General features: G+C 40.5%; 1 protein-coding gene across 1 annotated transcript; it reads right to left on the bottom strand.

The window, feature by feature from the left end:
• Window positions 1–251: 251 nt before the first annotated feature.
• Window positions 252–7,538, bottom strand: LOC104473095 (interstitial collagenase). The gene is made up of 10 exons (XM_010124751.2): window positions 7,434–7,538; window positions 5,668–5,912; window positions 5,239–5,387; window positions 5,023–5,148; window positions 4,134–4,295; window positions 3,645–3,762; window positions 2,761–2,894; window positions 1,569–1,728; window positions 547–647; window positions 252–352 (listed from the first exon to the last, which is right to left on the bottom strand). The coding sequence occupies exons 1-10, from the start codon at window positions 7,536–7,538 to the stop codon at window positions 252–254; spliced, it is 1,401 nt and encodes a 466-aa protein (XP_010123053.1).
• Window positions 7,539–18,332: the final 10,794 nt, after the last annotated feature.

Here is an 18,332-nt window from a genome sequence, read left to right as displayed (position 1 = left end):
GTCTCTTGACTATTAGTGCAAATAAGACATTAGGGACACAAAGATATGACAAACATAATTTATTAAGAAACTTTAATGTAGCAGATGAAATTGTGATAAATTATATAAATATATTTGTTTTGCAATAAATAATTATTAAGACTATACTCCCACAGAATTTGAGCAGAAATCCATTATGACCTGGTAGTTATGAAGTGCTGAAAAATTCAGCAAACAAAAACATACAGTGTGCATACGGAAAAACGCTGCAACTAACAGTTAAACCAGCTGGTGCTCTTCATTTGTGTGACAATCCGTTTGGCACGAGGATCAAACTGGAACTGAGTTGTTCCGTGGAAGAAGTAGACATAGCCTAGAAATAAAATTTAATACAATTATATTTAATAGATGACTTTGAAAAAAACCACAACATAATCAGTCTGTATATACTTGCTATTTTTAATTCCATCTCATTAATGTTAATAACAGGTTTTGGAAAACAAACGCTTCTGTCTACAAAAGCCAACATATTCAAGTAAACCCAGATTAGAGGTATGTTTTACTTACCATTTTTCTGGAACGCAGCATCAACTCTGCCAATTTTTCCAAAGTCAGAGACTATTTTCCTGGGATAACCATGGTCCATGGATTTTTTGTTTTCATCATATCTTAACACAAGATATATCATTACGGTTTGTGAGGAAGCAGCCAATATTTTGAAAGTCCAAAGCTAGTTCATACACACATGCAACTCTACTGTTCTAAGAAATCTTATAAAGATTAAACAAAGTAGCTTTTTGATTCTTCCTATTACACATTAATGTTCTCACATTATGAGTATCTTGAGATTCAAAAATCCTGCCTTTGGTAAAGTTTGTAACAAGGCTGTCAACTACATTGGGAACGCAGCTCAGGGATATATTAATGCATTTCTGGCCTGTCCAGAGCCTTGGCCATCACTTGCACATAAAATGAGTTTCTGTTTCAGGGCACTGGATATCCAGTGCAGTATAAAACCAAAACATGAGTCCTGGGCGTAGAAGACGGTAGCATAGTCCTGAAACATACTTGTATTAGTGTCAACCATGTACATCTGAAACAAAATTACTCTCTGAAATTTGTCATAAGCTACACTTAAATTATAAATATAACCAACTGTAAAATTGGAGAATATTTACAGTTTGTTCATAAAGAAATTAAATTACAACACTTTTTATTAGCAGTTCATTTTGTTCGAAATGTGAATGAAAAGTGGACACTCTCACAACAGTGCATAGAAAAGCAGCACTGTTGTGGAGAAAAAGTGAATAATTTACTAGAAAATCACTCTTTTACTGGGTAGAGGTTTAATTCAGTTGCAAATAATTATATTTCTGCTACAGGAATCTAATGATTGGCAAAAAAATTCCTATAGAACGGCTGGCATTTCCTAGGAAATGCTTAGTTTTTTTTTAAACTTCAAGAGAATCCTGTTTAAATTTAATGAATTTACTTGGTTTAAACATCATTGCACTTGAATTTTATAGTAATACATCAGTCCTCAGAGACAAGTGAAATATACCTTCTAGTACATGAACACTAAATCTTACCTCCAGTATCTGTCAGCTATAAAGAAGTACGTTTTTCCTGTGGCTTCATCAGTGTAAGCTGCATTAACTCTTTTAACAGTCTTCGGGAACCCCAAACGATAGATTGGTTTAGGATAGCCAGGTGCAATGTCGTATCCCCTGAGAACCCAATATTTATCCTCTGAAAAATGTAAGCACATTTTATTCGGTTTTGCTATTTATAAACAACATTTATTGTGTTTTAGATGGGTAGCAAACAATGTGTCTTAGATATCAGTATTAATCCTTTCAGTTTATTACTTTAGAAAGTGGTTTTAGTTCTTACACTGGGACTACATCATGAAGACAATGAAAATGTCTTTCATTTGTATGAGTAAAACATTAGAATTATAAGGTGCATCAATAGTATTTTTTCTGAGATTTTTTTTTAGATTAATATAAAGTAACAACCTGGGGAGGGCTAAAGGTTGATGAGTTAATCCACCAACATTGATTTGGGATATTGAGTTTACTAAGTTCCCGTAATATGCTATTTGATTATAGAGCCATATAATGTTTTGAAAAACAGACAATGTGCATTAAATTAGACAATTAAGAACATCTGTCTAATCAAAATGCTTTGGTAATTTTAGATGCAATGAATATATTCGTATACATTAATATATCACATACAGTAATATGTCCACAACGAAATTATTTGAGACATTTTAAACATATTTGAGACCTTTTAAACATATTTGAGACCTTTAAAGAAAAGGATTGATTGTTTTTTCAGTGAACAATTTTCCTCTCATAGTGCACTTTTGCACTAATTTTTTGTTTATTTTTTCCAAAATATCACGAAATATTGATAAGCTTATCAGTAACAGTAGTGTACAAATGTCTGTATTTGCCAATTGAATTCAGCAAAAATTCTTCTGCATAAAGTGAAATGCTGTTACCTGAACAGAACTAGACCTGAAGAAGGGAAGCTATTTCCATTTCTTGTTTTTCAGAGCATTAACTGTAACAGAGGGGCGAGTTTTCAGGATTATGACCTCTGGAGATCCCTTACAGCGCTATAACTCTATGATGCTTAATTATTTGCAGACTTGTAAGATTCTCTGTTTCCCTCATCTTCCCTTAAAAATGCTTTGACTTTTGTAACTGCATAGCTTGCAAATGAGCAGGGACTAACTTGGCAGAAAAAGTAGAGGATTTCAGATTCCATTACCTTTAAAAAGTAAAACTTCATCTCTCTCAACGTTTTCATAAGCAGCTTGAATTCCTGATGGCAACTTTGGCCAGAACAGTGAGATAAAATTGAGCTCCGTCTCTGCCCTTGCAGGATGTTTGCGCAGCATATATCTGGTTTAAACAAAATTGATGTAATGAAATGGTTCCACTCCTATCATAAGTGCAAAATGATTATTATAGCTCATGGAGTACAACAGGAGGGAGCTGGGTGTGAATATCCCCCTCCATTGAATGTAAAGGAAATCTAGAGCACTTGCACTCTTACTTACATGCTAAAAATCAGGCAAGATGAATATAAGTTCTTCTGTCAGGGCTTTAGCCTTCCTTAAGATTTTCCTAAAAATGCCTTTCTTAAGCATCTTTACAGAATGGCAGCATCACAGCTGCCTGAAGAGCTTTGCAATCTGTGTGTGTCAGTTACTGCTACAGAATACTCAGAATAAAGTAGGTATGATTCTATTTATGGGTTTCCTTAAAATATGGGGTCCAGCCCCAACATCTCATTTGCATGCAGGGAGGAAGCCCATTGTTTTAGTTAGGAGCCTTTTGGCCCTTCTCCATTTTCATCAAGGTGTTCCCTTCCAGGAGACCAGCTCTGGTCCCAGTCTGTTGCAGCAGTGGCCACAGCAGCAGAACAGCTGGAAAACAACCTACAAGCCCTCATCTCCTTCACTGCTCTTTTCAACCAGGGCTGTTGGGATTAATGATTTGAGAACTCTTGCTTGTGTAAATACATGGTGGTTTTCTAGTGCTTCTTTTTGTACTACATTCCAAAAGGACAGTTTTCCCTCATGAATTACAGATTTTTTTTTAAACTACTGAATATTTTAAAGAGATAATAAATATGCTTATTTTTGTTACCTGCCCTTGAAGAATATTATTTCTCCACGTAGCGTAGTAATAGCATCAAATGTCAAATTTGGATCACAAGCTTGTGGAGTTACGGGTCCTGTTGGCTGCACAGCAGCATTAGACTGTCCTATAGGAAGAATATTTTACCTTTTAGAAAGGTGAAATATAAAGACAGCATTCAGAAGGTCTCTGAGGACACCAAGAACCTTCTTTAGAGAGAATGAGAAAGCATACGGTTTTAAACTAAGGGTTTGTCACTAAAAGCAGGCTTTTAATGTTGGTAAAATCAGTTGTGTTCATCTTTTCCAAAATGAGATTTTTGCAGAATGAATTTCGCCTCAAGTTAGCTTCCAGAATTTTTCTTTATTTTGTTATCCATTGTTCAGCAACAGTTAAACTTCTCATTTTGGTGGAATAAGTATATTTAAAATATATTCTTACTACTCTTTACCAGCCTCCCAATTAGAAATATTAAATGGAAATATTTTTTTTTCTTACCATAGATGGCTTGAATGCCATCAATGTCATCCTGAGGAAGAAGGAATTCATTGGGGTCTGTGTAGGAGTAAGTTGGATACATCAGTGCTCCAGGATCGTTTGAATGAGACAGACCCAGCGAATGACCAAGCTCATGGGCAATAACAATGAACAAATTGTAGCCTGTAGGATAAAAATCATATGAAACAAGGTAAAATCTGTTTCAGTATTCAGCACAGTGGACTAAATGAGAAACACTTATGCATCCTCCTAAAATAGGCACAGAGGCTGTAAGTAATGCTGTCAACATTACAACTCAAAAATATTATTGTAACAGAAGAGCTATATGAGTACTTGAAGAATGTCTGGCCTTAACTGTGGTCCCATTGCCCTTTCTCTAGTGTTCATGTGTCTTAAACACAAACCCTGTTTCTCCTGCTGTCACATAAACTGCTCAGATCAAGGATCATGCCAATGAAGAGCGGAAGTTCAGTGATTCAACGGAAAAAACCTTTGAAACAAAGACTAAGATGGCAGTTTTGGCGATACTGTAATACCCTAGTTAGCATCAAACTTTGAAGTGCTAGGTTAAGAAAGATAAAGGATTGGACTTGAAAAGTTTATCACCAGATCTTCCTGTATGCAAGTTTTATGTTTCATCTGAACAAAAAAAAAGTATTTTAAAGTGCTGACTTAGTTGCCATTATAAACCACTACATCCTAAAATTTTTTTTTTCAGTGAAGTGATTCCTACAAAAAAAAAAAAAAGGAGCAAATTGATTTAAAAGGACAAGCTCTGCCACTTTTTCCACACTTTTTCCCTGTAATCCACCTCATGAACTAAGCATCATATGAGCTAAGATTGTACAAAGTAAAACTGTATGTATGGATCCAGTTACAAAGTCTTTACCTCTTCCATTTTTTGTCCAGGCTTCCTCCTCATCAAGATGCACATCTCCACCAATACCTTCACCAGGCTGGAAAGCATGAGCCAGCTGCCCATTGGGGCCATCAAAAGGAGAGTTGTCGTGGTGGTCTAAAATGATGAGGGAAAAAATCAGTCAGAATCCTAAATTATTTCTATGACTGCAGATGGTTATTCAATACGTAAAGATATCAATGTTACCTCTATAAGCAAAAGAGATCATTATATCTGCTTCTTTATCCTCAACCTTTCGGAATGTCAATGGTGTCACGTTGCTCCAGACACTGAGAGCTTTTTGAACTGCTGCTTCTACATCAGCTTTTCTCATCTTTGGGGTATAATTCAAGATCCTTCAAAGCAAACCCAACACATTATATATTGTTAAGAATACAGCATTTTAGATGAAAAATAATAATGTATGCAGAAGTCAGACATCTCAGACCTATCTTTCATGAATGAAAATTTGTAATGGCTTCATTTTAGATACTGCCTTCTAGAGTGCCTGTCTTCTTCCAGAAATCAGTTAATCACTCTGGACGTCTATGTATGGCATAATGTACTTACTTTAGACCAACGAAGTTGAGATGCTGGATTTGCTAGATATTTTTGAACCAGATTAGGAAAGGTTACCTGTATGTCAGATCATTTCTTTTCCATTTGGGATTCCCTGCTGTGAACACGTATTGCCCTATATCAGGTACACCACATCTGGATTTTTTCATAATCTCCAAAGTGTCAAGATCAGGTTTCCCGGTCACTTGTAGTCCAAAGAATGTCTGCATTTCCTTGAGCTTTGCAGCAAGAGGATTTCCACCCTTGCTTCTTAAATGATGCTTATGATCCCTTTGAAGGTCGTAGAAATTCTGTAGATAACTCTGAACCAGGGTTTAAAAAAAGAAGAGCATTGTGTCATATCAGTTCTGTCTTCAGTCACACTTAAATTTTCTAAGTAATCTTGAGCTATTCTGATATTGAGATGTCCTGTGCTCACCAGGAGCAAGAACAGCCTGTCTTCTCCAGGAATTGGTGTGAAGAGTCAGAACTGTGTCCAGTTCTGGAGCCCTCAACACAAGAAGGACATGGACCAGTTGGAGAAGGTCCAGAGGAGGGCCACGAAGATGATAAAAGGGCTGGAGCACCTCTCTTATGAGGACAGGCTGAGAGAGTTGGGGCTGTTCAGCCTGGAGAAGAGGAGGCTCCAGGGAGACCTGATAGCGGTCTTCCAGTACCTCAAGGGGGCCTACAGGAAAGATGGGGAAAGGCTGTTTAGTAGGGCCTTTTGCAACAGGACGAGGGGTAATGGTTTTAAAATAGAGGGGGGTAGATTTAGATTAGAAATTAGGAAAAAATTTTTTACGATGCGAGTTATAGAACACTGGAACAGGTTGCCCAGAAAGGTGGTGGAGGCCCCATCCCTGGAAACGTTCAAGGCCAGGCTGGATGAGGCTCTGAGCAACCTGATCTAGTCAGGGATGTCCCTGCTCCTTGCAGGGGGGTTGGACTACATGACCTTTGAAGGTCCCTTCCAACCCTAACCATTCTATGATTCTATGATTCTATATAACTTACAGTTTTAATATAATTTTCTGCATTTCTTGTTTCTGATGGAATATATGAAGAAATGTCTTTAAAATATCATATTTACTATTAATAATTAATTTCACATTATTTATGTGAATAAATAATTACTCCAATGGCAAAATTTATGAGGACGCTTATAACTGGTCTCATTCAAGGAAACTTAGACTGGCAGTGCGACTCCACACAGCCGGGACTCCCAGCAAAGCAGATGACTACTACTAGAGAGTCAGCACTTGGCAAATCATGACATTTATTTTTAGCTATGAAATATAATATTAGGAACTCAGGTACTCCTACTAAATTTCAACAATTTTGTCTCCAATAAATGATACTGTGTCTATCTAAGTGCTGTATTTCTCACAGATGTCTTTTTTTTTTTCAAAGTATTCCGTAAAAGCTCCATTCAGCAAAAGACTGAAATGCATGCTTGTTTCAAGTAAGTTTCCTCCCTTACATACTCAAACCAGTCATATCACAAGTTTCAAAGCACATTCTGAAATGTAAATTGTTGCTAAATTTGGCTATTTCTGCACAACCACAGAGCCTTGCTGCTAGAACTCATGCTTCCATAGTTTTGTTATTACTTTACAGACAACATCAAAAGTGAAGTTATGCAATATTCAGATGACTTTTGGGAAATAGGTTCCACATAACTTTCACACGTTTTCTAGATTGATAAGAAAACGTTTCCCTTGAAACCTCAGCAAAATGGTACATCTTTAATTTCAAGCCATATTCTGTGAAAAGAATTGCAATTATATTTATCTCTCAGACTACCTTACGTTTCACTTAGAAATACACTGAAAAATATTTACCTCTACAAGCTGTAGGGCTTTTTCTTCATCTTCATCTTCTGGAGCGACAGGAAAAGCAGAGGATTTGGCCACATACAGCACCAGGAGAAGCAAAAGCGTCTTCATCCTTGTCTAAGTTTGTCTGCCTCAGTTTCACTCTTGAGCTATTGAACACCCTTCTCAGCTCTGTTTATATAGCTAATTTGTAAATCAGTGACAGCCTGACTCATGCTGTATAATATCCTCTGATTAGTAAAACTGATGCGTAACGGTTTCATCATCAGGTAGTGACACAATGTGTTTAACTAGTGTTCCAGCCTTTATTTTGTGCGAGTCCTCTGGTTTGAGCAATTTTGTAGAGTGTTTAATAAATAAGGAAATGCTTTTCAGGCAAAATGTGGAGCCACATTTCACAGCTTTTTCTGAATCATTAATTTAGATTATTTATGGCACAAGGTCTTGATAAACTGGAAAAATAATAGGAAATGACATGTAACAGTAACATAAGATAACATATTGTATTATAATGAGTAACATAAAATAGAGGGAGGTAGATTCAGACTGAACATAAGGAAAAATTTTTTATACTGAAGATGGTGAAACATTGGCACAGGTTGCCAAGAGAGGTGGTGGATGCCCCATCCCTGGAAACATCCAAGGCCGGGTTGGACAGGGCTCTGAGCAACCTGATCTAGTCGGGGATGTCCCTGCTCCTTGCAAGGGGATTGGACTAGATGACCTTTAAATGTCCCTTACAATCCAAATCATTCTACGATTCTATGACAATTTGCAAGTACTTTAAACCTCTGATTAAAGCCATAACACAGGTCCTGTTTGCATCATGTAATATCTAAGACCACGACAGAGTACCTGTATCAGTTTGAACCCTAAAAGTTGCTGATGTCTTTGAGGGCAGAACAAGGAGGAAAGTCCTCTCTTGGATCTGCATCCAAGGAAAAAGCACAGACTCACTCACACATCTTGGAGCCGTGCAGGCTGCCTCAGCTGTGCGTTTTCCCCGCTTGTGCTGCCAAATGCACTCACAAGGCAAGACCCAGCTCTCCCCCCGAGCACTTACCAGCCACTCCATAAATGTCAGCTCAAGCACGGAGGCAACAGACTCTGGAAGAGGAAGCCAACAGCTACGAAGGAGCTGTACCATGCCTGTTGGCAGCCATATAAAAATCAGTGAAAAATAACAGATCCCTAAACAGTAACAAGGGCTTGCTAAAATGTTTGCTGGCTGGTTGTGCTGCATCTCACAGCTGCGACTGCTTGGCCCCAGATCCCCTGGATGCAGCAAGCAGGGTGTTTACAAAACATTTAGCTGAAAGCAAAGAGAATAAGTGCTGTATGCTAACTGCTGCTGCGAGGTGCAGAGATACAAACACAGGTAAAATGGCCCTGCTTTGTGCCTGAATTTCTTTGTGGAAATGCAGACCCCACAATCTACAAATGGTGTGCTGTTCCATGAGCAGCAGAGACAATCTTTTACCTTGCTGCTGCCAAAAGGATCCTAGTCCTCATGCCTGGCTGCCTCCCTACATCCCCATTCCCATCTACGATCCCACCCCTCTTTCATCCTGGCTCGGGTGCTTTTCCCATAAGGAGCCAGTGCAGTTGCTACCCCAAGCAGATAATTACTATTGGGGGAGGTTGGGTTTCTTTTTCTGGACTGCTTTCTCATAGCTTCAGCCCTCTGAATCGGTTCACTGAGAGCACACTTGGTATCAGAAGGGCACAGGGAAACAGCAGGAGCGCTGGGCAGGAAGGGAGGAGCAGGAGCGTCCCCTTACAGCAGCAGTGAGCTATTGGCCAGGCCACCCTCATCCCACTGCAGCCTTAGACATAAACAACTTGATGTCCAACTTGTTTGATCACTGGTGATGAGTGGTATTCCTCAGCAGTCAGTATTGGGTCTGACTCTGTTTAACATCTTTATTGGTGAGATGGACAGTGGGATAGAGTGCACCCTCAGCAAGTTCGCTGACGAAACCAAAGTGTGTGCTTTAATACACTAGAGGGAAGGGATGCCATCCACAGGGACCTTGAGAGCTGGACCTGTGAGAACATCATGAGGTTTAACAAGGCCAAGTGCAAGGTCCTGCACATGGGTCTAGGCAATCCCAAAGCACAAATACAGGCTGGGCAGAGAATGGATTGAGAGCAGCCCTAAGGAGAAGGACTTGGGGGTCCTGGTGGATGAAAAGCTCAACGTGAGACAGCAATGAGCACTTGCAGCCCAGAAAGCCAACCACATCCTGGGCTGCATCAAAAGAAGCGTGGCCAGCAGGTCAAGGGATTCTGCCCCTCTACTCTGCTCTCGTACTGCGTCCAGCTCTGGAGCCCCAAACATAAGGATATGGACCTGGTGGAGTGAGTCCAGAGGAGGGCCACAAAGATGATCAGAGGGCTGGAGCACCTGTCTTATGGGCAGGCTGAGAGAGTTGGGTCTATTCAGCCTGGAGAAGAGAAGGCTCTGGGAAAACCTTATAGTGGTCTTCTAGTACCTAAAGGAGGCCTACAGGAAACATAGGGAGAATCTCCTCAGTAGGACCTGTTGCAATAGGACAAGGAGTAATCGTTTTAAAATAGAGTGAGGTAGATTTATATTAGATATTAGGAAACAATTGTTTACAATGAGGGTGGTAGAACACTGGCACAGGTTACCCAAGGAGGTGCTGGATGCCCCATCCCTCGAAACGTTCAAGGCCAGGCTGGATGAGGCTCTGAGCAGCCTGATCTGGTTGGAGATGTCCCTGCTTTTTGCAGGGGGATTGAACTAGATGACCTTTAAAGGTCCCTTCCAACGCAAACTATTCTATGGTTCTATGAAATATAGCGTATTTTGTCATAATACGTAACAATAAAATATAAAATACAGTACAAAGAACTGATCTGATCTAGAAGTAATCAGCATCGTAACTCCAGGGGGGCTGTCATCAGCTAACTAAATGTTCTATCTAAAACAATCTTCTGATGCTAGCAAAACTGAGTGCTAAAATGATTCAACATTTTTTGACTGATATTAACAAAAATCAATCATGTTACTGGAATGCATAAACTGGGTTCCCATTTGTATGGTAATTAAAATAATGTTTTTACTCTTACCAGCACGGATAATGTCTCAGGTGCAATAGCGTGTTTGAATCCAGGCAGAGAGATGACCTCTGGTCAGAAAGACTCTATGAAGCCCAGCAGAAATTTTTGTGAGCTTAGAAAAGGAATATTGAAGTAACCGTTTTGTGATTCAGTGTTCACTGTTATTGAGGGAAGACTGAGGGAAGCCGTGATAAGTGCTTTTAAATATATGAAAGCTTTTTCTTAAAAGGGAAGCAGTGACTATTCTCCAAGACTCTAGAATGGTCTCAAACAACAGTGATTACGTTTAGACATGAGGTTTGGGATTCAATTGTCTGAGTATTAGTGCTGTTTGAGATGCTCTAGGGAATCCCACCTGACCTCCAGCTACCCTGGAAGGACGTAGGTCTCCGTAGCTCCTGTGTCATGGCATTAACCATCATGATGTATATGATTCTACATTGATTGTAGTGTAGCACACCCCAATTATATCTAGGTTCAGCACAGCAGACACCACTCCTGGGAAACGCAAATTACTTTGTACCTTCCAATGCGAGTCACATTGCTTGTCTCAAGTGATTGAGTAAAGCTAATACAGGATATTTCAAAAGCAGAAGCAACAGCCCAGTGCTGGTATTTGAAATGACCTGGACAATAATTATTCAACGGGTATAACTTTTGTAGATGTAAGGAGATTCAGCCTTGTACTTCATAGTCCAAGGAAACTTCATTGTTGATTATTCTTAATCCATCTTGATTTTCAGACAGGAACAGAAAGAATTGTGTGTGTTGGATACTTCTTCAAAGTCTTTTCTACAGCTTACATGATCCTGGGATTTGTGGAATGCTACTTAACTTCTATAACTCTGTTTCTAAATTAGTGTTATTTCACTGTAAATATTTCTCCTTCATGTGTTTCTATAGGCTGGTTTATATGGTTACTGATTCAATACCTCCATTTCTTTCTCCTTATATTTTTTCCTAAGGAGTAGTTAACTCCTTATTTCTTCCATCCTTTTTTTTTTTTCTTTTATTTTCTGAATATGTTTAAACACATACAGGCAAAGAAGAGATGCAGATTAATCAGATGCATCCAGTGGCTGAGATGCGAACTTTGGGAAATAATGTGTTGCGACTTGCACAGGAAAATTCTGCTGCCTTGCACATTTCTGCAAAGGGTCTATGGCCAAATTTTCATGTAACCAAGAGGATATTGAGTCAGGCAGAGGGTGAGAGGGGACATCTGGTTGTTTTCCAGGAAACATTAAATAAATTACTTTCCAATGCAGCCAGTGGCAGGACTAGAAAGTCTTGGACTCCATCACTAGCTGTAGGAGCTGTTTATGTATTTGAAGAGTCATCTTAAACAGCATCAGGAAGAGGAAGCAGAAGCAGTGGCTTACCTCCGTCTTGGGAATTTCCACGGTGTTGGGCTACAAAGTCACGTCCCATTTCATCGTCTGCATTGGCTTTCTACTCCGTGTCCTTTAGCACATCCCTAATGAGGTTCCAGTCATCTGCTTGTCCCATGGTGTAGCAGCTAGCACATTCCCACCCTCTCCTTTTCAAGCACTTGCCTTCAGACAAAAAACTCAGAACCCAACAGAAGGAGACATTAATATGCCAAAATGAAACTAAGACCCCTTGAAATACATGAGAATTTTTACTGAGAGCCAACTGCTGTCTACACAGTCCCTCACATTGCTAGTAGGACTGTTGTGTTGTGCCTTTACCTAACTGGCACAGTCTGTTCTGGGCTCTCACTAAACCCCATTTCTACCGATTTTCCCAGGCCAGGGGCTCTGTCCTGTGTGCAGGGGTGCGTGGTAGGGTCTCAGTGTCAGCCCCTGGGGTGGGACAAAGGGCTAGAGGCCCCTGTGCCTGTGGTGCTGTGACTGGAGAGATTGGGGTGCATGCATGTCAGTTGGGTAAATACATACGTGTGCGGGCACTAACGAAGATCCAGCTGGATAAGCCATTGAGTAGGGTAAGAGCTGGGTTTCAAAGTGGCCATAAGCTAGGGTTGGATACTGGAGGGACCGAGTGTTTTGGCTACTGAAGGGACCGAGGGCCCAAGCCAGCAACCGGGAAGGACATGGGATCTGAAGTTGGCAGAGACACTTTTTTGTGTGTGTGTGTGTGTGCATGAGGCAGCAGGGGACACCAGCACATCCCAGGGCAGCTGCTAGTAGGATGGGGTGTCTGAGCCCAGCTGCTGGGGACCCATTAGTGTCTTTGCGTGTGTGTACTTGTGTGCACGTGTGTGTGTCTGTGCCTACCAGGAATACACATTCAGCCTCGCTGCTGGCTGGACCTGGGGGTGTGGATCTGTGGCAGCTTCACCTCTATGATGGTACCAAATTTGGACAACTCCTAACACATTGACCATGCCTGAAGTTTGCCTAAAATCACCATGTAACCAATGGAGAGAGGTAAACTTTGCCCTTACCTACCCCAAATTGCTCTTCAGTGACAGCTCTGGTTGTACTGCTACCATCACTACCTTGCTCAAGTCACACCAAATCACCTCTCCAGGTCTGAGATCCATCTGCTAAGTCACTGCTAAATTCAAACTGGGTGCCTAAGTAAGAGGAGGTTCACACTGTCATTAAGAAAAGGCTGGCATTTTCAAGGGTTTTTCCACTGTACTCCCAGGCAGTAGAGGCTTGTGTCTCCCTGTATTGGCAATAATTCTGTTTTATTTGCACACTTCTTCCTCCACAAAACTACACCCTTTTCTTTCATGTTGAGGCAGAAGACTTCAAAGTGTACCTTCTCTAGGTACTCTACTCACCATTCCTCGTTCATTAAGTCTACGTAGGAATGTAAGCACTGACAGAGTTCTATTCAGCATGTTTCCTCTTTGTAGCACTGACTGAAGAGGATATTTAAGCAGAAGTCTAAGAGGAGACATACTTCCCCAGAAAACTTGCCCAGTCTTGAACAATTTTCTGTCTCAGTGGTTTCCATTTACTTTGTACCTCACTTACCTAGGGCTTGCATTTGACTGTTCAGGCTATTTCCCTTTTCCCCTGGGTACATCTGATAATATTTATGAATGTTCTAATGGCTTCTGTCCTTCTCTCATTAAGGAGAAACTTCCACCCACATCCCTGACTAAATAATCAAAATATAAATTCACCGTGTGAATCATAGTGGGGTTTCCCTAAATCAAAGTGTCTCGCTACAGAATTACTGTAGAAAAGGGAACTTTGATTGGCAATTCTGTGATTTTAATATTACAAAAATTAAAAATGCTACTTCATTATTCTAAGAATTGTTTACTGTTATAATTTGTCATGATGATGTTTGCAATTGCTTTCCCAGTAGAAGGTGGCACTACAAAATACAGTCATCGTTGCAGCAAGTATTTATGTCCATCTGTGCTCTTATGCATATCCTAATCTCTTAATGTGTTTCCAGTCTATTTTTGGAGAAACAAAATAAAAGCCGTTCTGGAAACCCAGTATGTTATCCTGAAACAAGCTGTGTTCCTTGGAGGATGTAACTTTTCTTGCAAAGACTGAAGTGTGAAAGATAAATAATTTCACTGTGTAGCAATAGTCCGCTGGTTGCCAGATATTCACATGAAGTTAGAGAATTAATTACAAATTTTCTCTTAATAAGCCAAGTACATTTTAATACTGAGTTGAAAAAGCCAAAGGCAACCCTCCAAGTCAGGTATCTTAAAGTTTGCACAAGCTCATGGCTTAACGTCACCCAATGTTAAACATTTCTTTTGTAGAAATGCTGTTGATTCTGCTCCAAGAGAATGATCAGTCACTCTGTTTAAGAACCAGGGAGGTAGGCTGGGCAGTGCTAGGAGCATGATGGTATAGTTCAAACTATCCTGAAGTCCAAAGGCCACCGCGATAGGGCTCAGGATGTCAGGTGCTGAATCAGTCCTAATTATTCTATTGTAGAAGAGAAATTCAACATGACAAGTCACAGACGGGGGCAGTGTCTGAGTTACACCTTGTTGGCTTGCAGTCTCAGACATGGCATCATCAATGATTTCAGTAAAAGGAGAAGGGAAGGAGTGCCACTTTCCATGCCAAGCACCTGTTTCCTGAACACACAGGAAAACCAAATCACATTCTTCATCCCTGCAGCTGAGCTGTTGCCTGGGATGGGAACCTGCTCTGTTGTGTCCTGACCATGACTTCCCTGACAGCAGACAGGCCTTGGGATGCCTTGTAGAGCCAGCCTTACCAGCTTGAAGTCCTTTGCCTCTAAATCTGGTGGATGTCACACAAGATGTGCAGATGTAAAGCTTGCCTTGAAAGAGACAGTAAGAAGAGATCAATGTCTCTGCAGTGAGCAGCAAAATAAATCTGCATATGACCCAGGGCTCTGGACCATTTGGAATGTGCTGGAATTGCTACAGGCTCACAGACCCCAAGCTGGATGCATGGCACGAATGCCAAGACATCCCATGAGTCTGCTACCGCTTGTGAACCTGCAAAGGCGGTTGTATTGCTGACAGAGAGCAAACACAAGCGGGCTGGCTGGAGACCAGCCAGATGGCAGTTCAGAGGCTGCCGGGGAATCATCTGGAAACAAAGTCTGCACCTTGGCAGATTTTAACTCTTTCCTCTGGAATACCAATGGCAGCTGAAAGATGCATCTTTGAAGTCCTGAGTTGCCTTCAGCACTTCTGAACCCATAAATCTGCAGCTTCTATCACCAAAAAGGGCTTTTTAACCCCCACATTTTCTTAAATCCACGTCAACCTTTTACTAGGAACAAACTCTTGCAAACAGTAGTTAAATAGTCTCATTTTAATTTTGTCCTTTTCTGTCAGGACATATCTGTTACCTTTGTCTGTTTTACTTAGGTGGTAAACTCTCTGCGGTCTTTTAGTTCTGGGTGTCCAAATCATTACACAATAGGTTTTTGGTTCACTACCACATCCCTACCTATTGTGATAATACATATGTAATCATACTAGGAAAAATATCAAAGGGCATTTGTCCCTTCCAGGCAGGGTGAGTGTGTGAAACCAAGAAAAGCGATAGATGTTAAGATAAAGAACACAGAAATCAAACTAGTTTTTCCTGGGGTAGACAGCGTTGGGTCTTCCACGTTGCACCTCCTGGATTGTGTCTGATGGATGCACTACAGAGTCCTTGGTGAACAAAACACAAATAAACATGTTCAGATGTAGGCAAAATGTCCTCCAAGACAAGATGGTGAAAGCTGCAGCAAATTACACTATTATAAATAAAACATTTAAGAAAAAAACATCATTTTTGTGATCTGAATTCTAGAGAAAAAGATCCACATGATAAGCCTATTCCTTGTGAGGATACTTTTGTCTTCACTCAATTTTCCATGTAAACAAGCTAGAAATTTGCTATAGCACGGAAAAATCTGGTGTGTTTAGAAGACTGAGAAGACCATAACTGAAATGCCTGGACTTAGTGTACCGCAGGCAATGAATATATCAACTCAGAGTCCAGGTCTCAAACTGTATCTCAGAAGACCACAGGATATCAAACATAGGTCAATGACCTTCAATTCAAAAGCCTGCTGTCACTCTAATGATGAGGCTGACTTGTCAGTAGTACCAGAGATTTCAAAATAAGAGTTTTGAAGCAAAAAAAGACACTGACATGCAACATTATAATAAGCTAAATTATATTAAGACAGATACTACTAGAGTCAGTTAAGCTCTACTTCTGCTACAGATCCAAAACTTCGTATTCAACAATTATTACAACCATCTGCGTGTGCAGTTAGTGAAATAAGGAAGGGAAGAATCCCAACTAATAATAAATCATTGAAACCAAAGAAGAACTAGTCATATAAGTATTTAGGAGCCAGAAAACTACAAAACAATCATAAAAGGCCTAGCATAAGCCAGTTTTACTCTGAGAACTATAAGCCCATCTGAAAGAGAACATTTAAAAAAAAAAGTTTGAAAGACCAGAGTCAGAAGAGATTATCCCATTTAAAATAACATGATCTAGTGCAGTTAACCCCGATGTCAGTCCTATGAAGGGCACAGGTAATGCAGAGAGGATCAGCAGAAGAGAGAACTGAAGAAAACAATCCAAACTCTGAGGCAGTTAGAAACTTCCTTAAGGAACTAAAAAACTATCAAGCGTGAGCCAAAGCGTTCATGCATCTTTTTGGCTTTTACTGTCACAGCTGAGACCATGGACTGATTAAGTCTTGCAGTTGTGAGACCACACAAAAAGCCATACTAGAAATGTGAAGGAAAACCAGAATCACAAAACAAGAACAACATGGGGTGAATAACAAGGAACTAATATGGGGTAGTGAAATATTTCCTACTAAATTAAATAGAAACATTCAAGTTAGGAGACTTGAACCTTCTTCCCTGACTTTGGCAATATCAGACACCAATCAGAGCTACTCATTTCCTTTTCTGGCAGTGCTGTAATTAAAACCAATCATTCTGACTCTAGTTCTGCCTGGTCAACAAAGTCTTGTTTGCCACCTCCACAGCAGGGTGTGGCAGCACTATTGGTCTTGCAAGACTGAGAGTGCTATAATATGTTTTGGACCTTGATAGAATTCAGATAAAATTTGCTCGGTGTCTAGATCCACACTGGAGTGCCCCATTTGAGTAGTCCTGCTAGTAGGGGTTTAAAAAATGTATCAGAAAAAGGGTTCCATAAAGTGTGTTGAAATATCTCATTGCATTCATACAATACAATTGGATGTATAAATACAACACAGTTGCCTTGTCTTGACTAGAGGTAAATGGGCACAAACTGACGCACAGGAGCTTCAGCAAATCAGTCTTCTGGTTTGACCAAATGTGCAGGGCACGGCCAAAGAAGCACACTGACCTACAGGCTGTTTGCATGCAACTAGCTCCCTTTATCCTCTCATGCCTCTGTTTTCTGAAACCTGTTCGTCTCCAAGCTTGCTTGATCCTTCCATTTCCCCGCCTTTGGTCTTTTACTTAATTACCTTGTAACAAATGTTACACATTCCCCCAGTCCCCTCTAAACATGACACAATAAGTTTCATAAAATCCCCAAATACTCTTCCCCTGCGTACGGATCCCTGTCCCCATGGCAGTGACCCCTCAGTCTGTCAGGTGATGGGGACCCTCTCCCGTTGACACATGGTAATGGGTGTCACCCAGCCCATGGAGGCTCCCCTGGGACAGCTGGAGAGGAACAGAGGCAGATCGAGGGTGACCAGGGGTCCCCTACATGCCAGTGTGCCCCTCTGCTCCTGTGTTTGCAGCGACTAGCTTTAATCACATATATATCAATAAATATCGTATAGTAGGATTCATCACACCTAAGTTTAGCCGTCAGGTATCCAAAACAACTGCTCAAACAGGCTACCTTTCCAGTCAGCAATGAAAAGGAGCACTTCCATCCCTAGCACCCACCTCAGGCTGGGAGGGATTGCTCTCCAGAGCTCCTGTCTGTCCCTCTGTAATTATGAGTGGTAGCTTTGATTAGCCTGCTTGCTTAACTTTGAAAGATCTGGAGCTGGTTGAAAGCAATTCCAGCTCTAGGAACAGAAATGCTCTTTCTCAGGGACTCCTGGCTGGTGGGGCTCTGTGTAGGGTGATGTACAGCATGAAAAGTGAAAAGATGATGGTGGAAAAAATAAAACAAAACACAATTTTGTATCAAAAGTAAAAACTGCATTGTTCTTTGGTAAGACAGCAATCCTGGTGTTAATTACCTACCTATATATACACATCAGTATGTTAATCACTGTTCTGTTATTTACAGAAACACAGATTGTGCGGGAGCTGAGGTTTGCTGACCAATGCTGAAGTACCTATTCAATCCATATATTTATAAAAGAAAAAGTGTTTCTAGTGCAATAACACTACATGCT

The sequence above is a fragment of the Chlamydotis macqueenii genome, chromosome 1 (assembly GCF_036417535.1).
Source record: "Chlamydotis macqueenii isolate bChlMac1 chromosome 1, bChlMac1.mat, whole genome shotgun sequence".
Taxonomy (NCBI): Eukaryota; Metazoa; Chordata; class Aves; order Otidiformes; family Otididae; genus Chlamydotis; species Chlamydotis macqueenii.
The sequence above is the reverse complement of the archived record's forward strand: the minus strand, read 5'-3'. Positions and strand labels throughout refer to the sequence as shown.

Bases quoted from the DNA above. Each gene is read 5' to 3' on its own strand.
- LOC104473095 (XM_010124751.2), bottom strand. From the start codon at position 7,538: ATGAAGACGCTTTTGCTTCTCCTGGTGCTGTATGTGGCCAAATCCTCT. The intron at 5,388-5,667 runs GTAACCTTTCCT...TTTGCTTTGAAG, and splicing joins AGAAATGATCTGACATACAG to GATCTTGAATTATACCCCAA. The intron at 5,149-5,238 runs GTAACATTGATA...TCATCATTTTAG, and splicing joins GATCTCTTTTGCTTATAGAG to ACCACCACGACAACTCTCCT.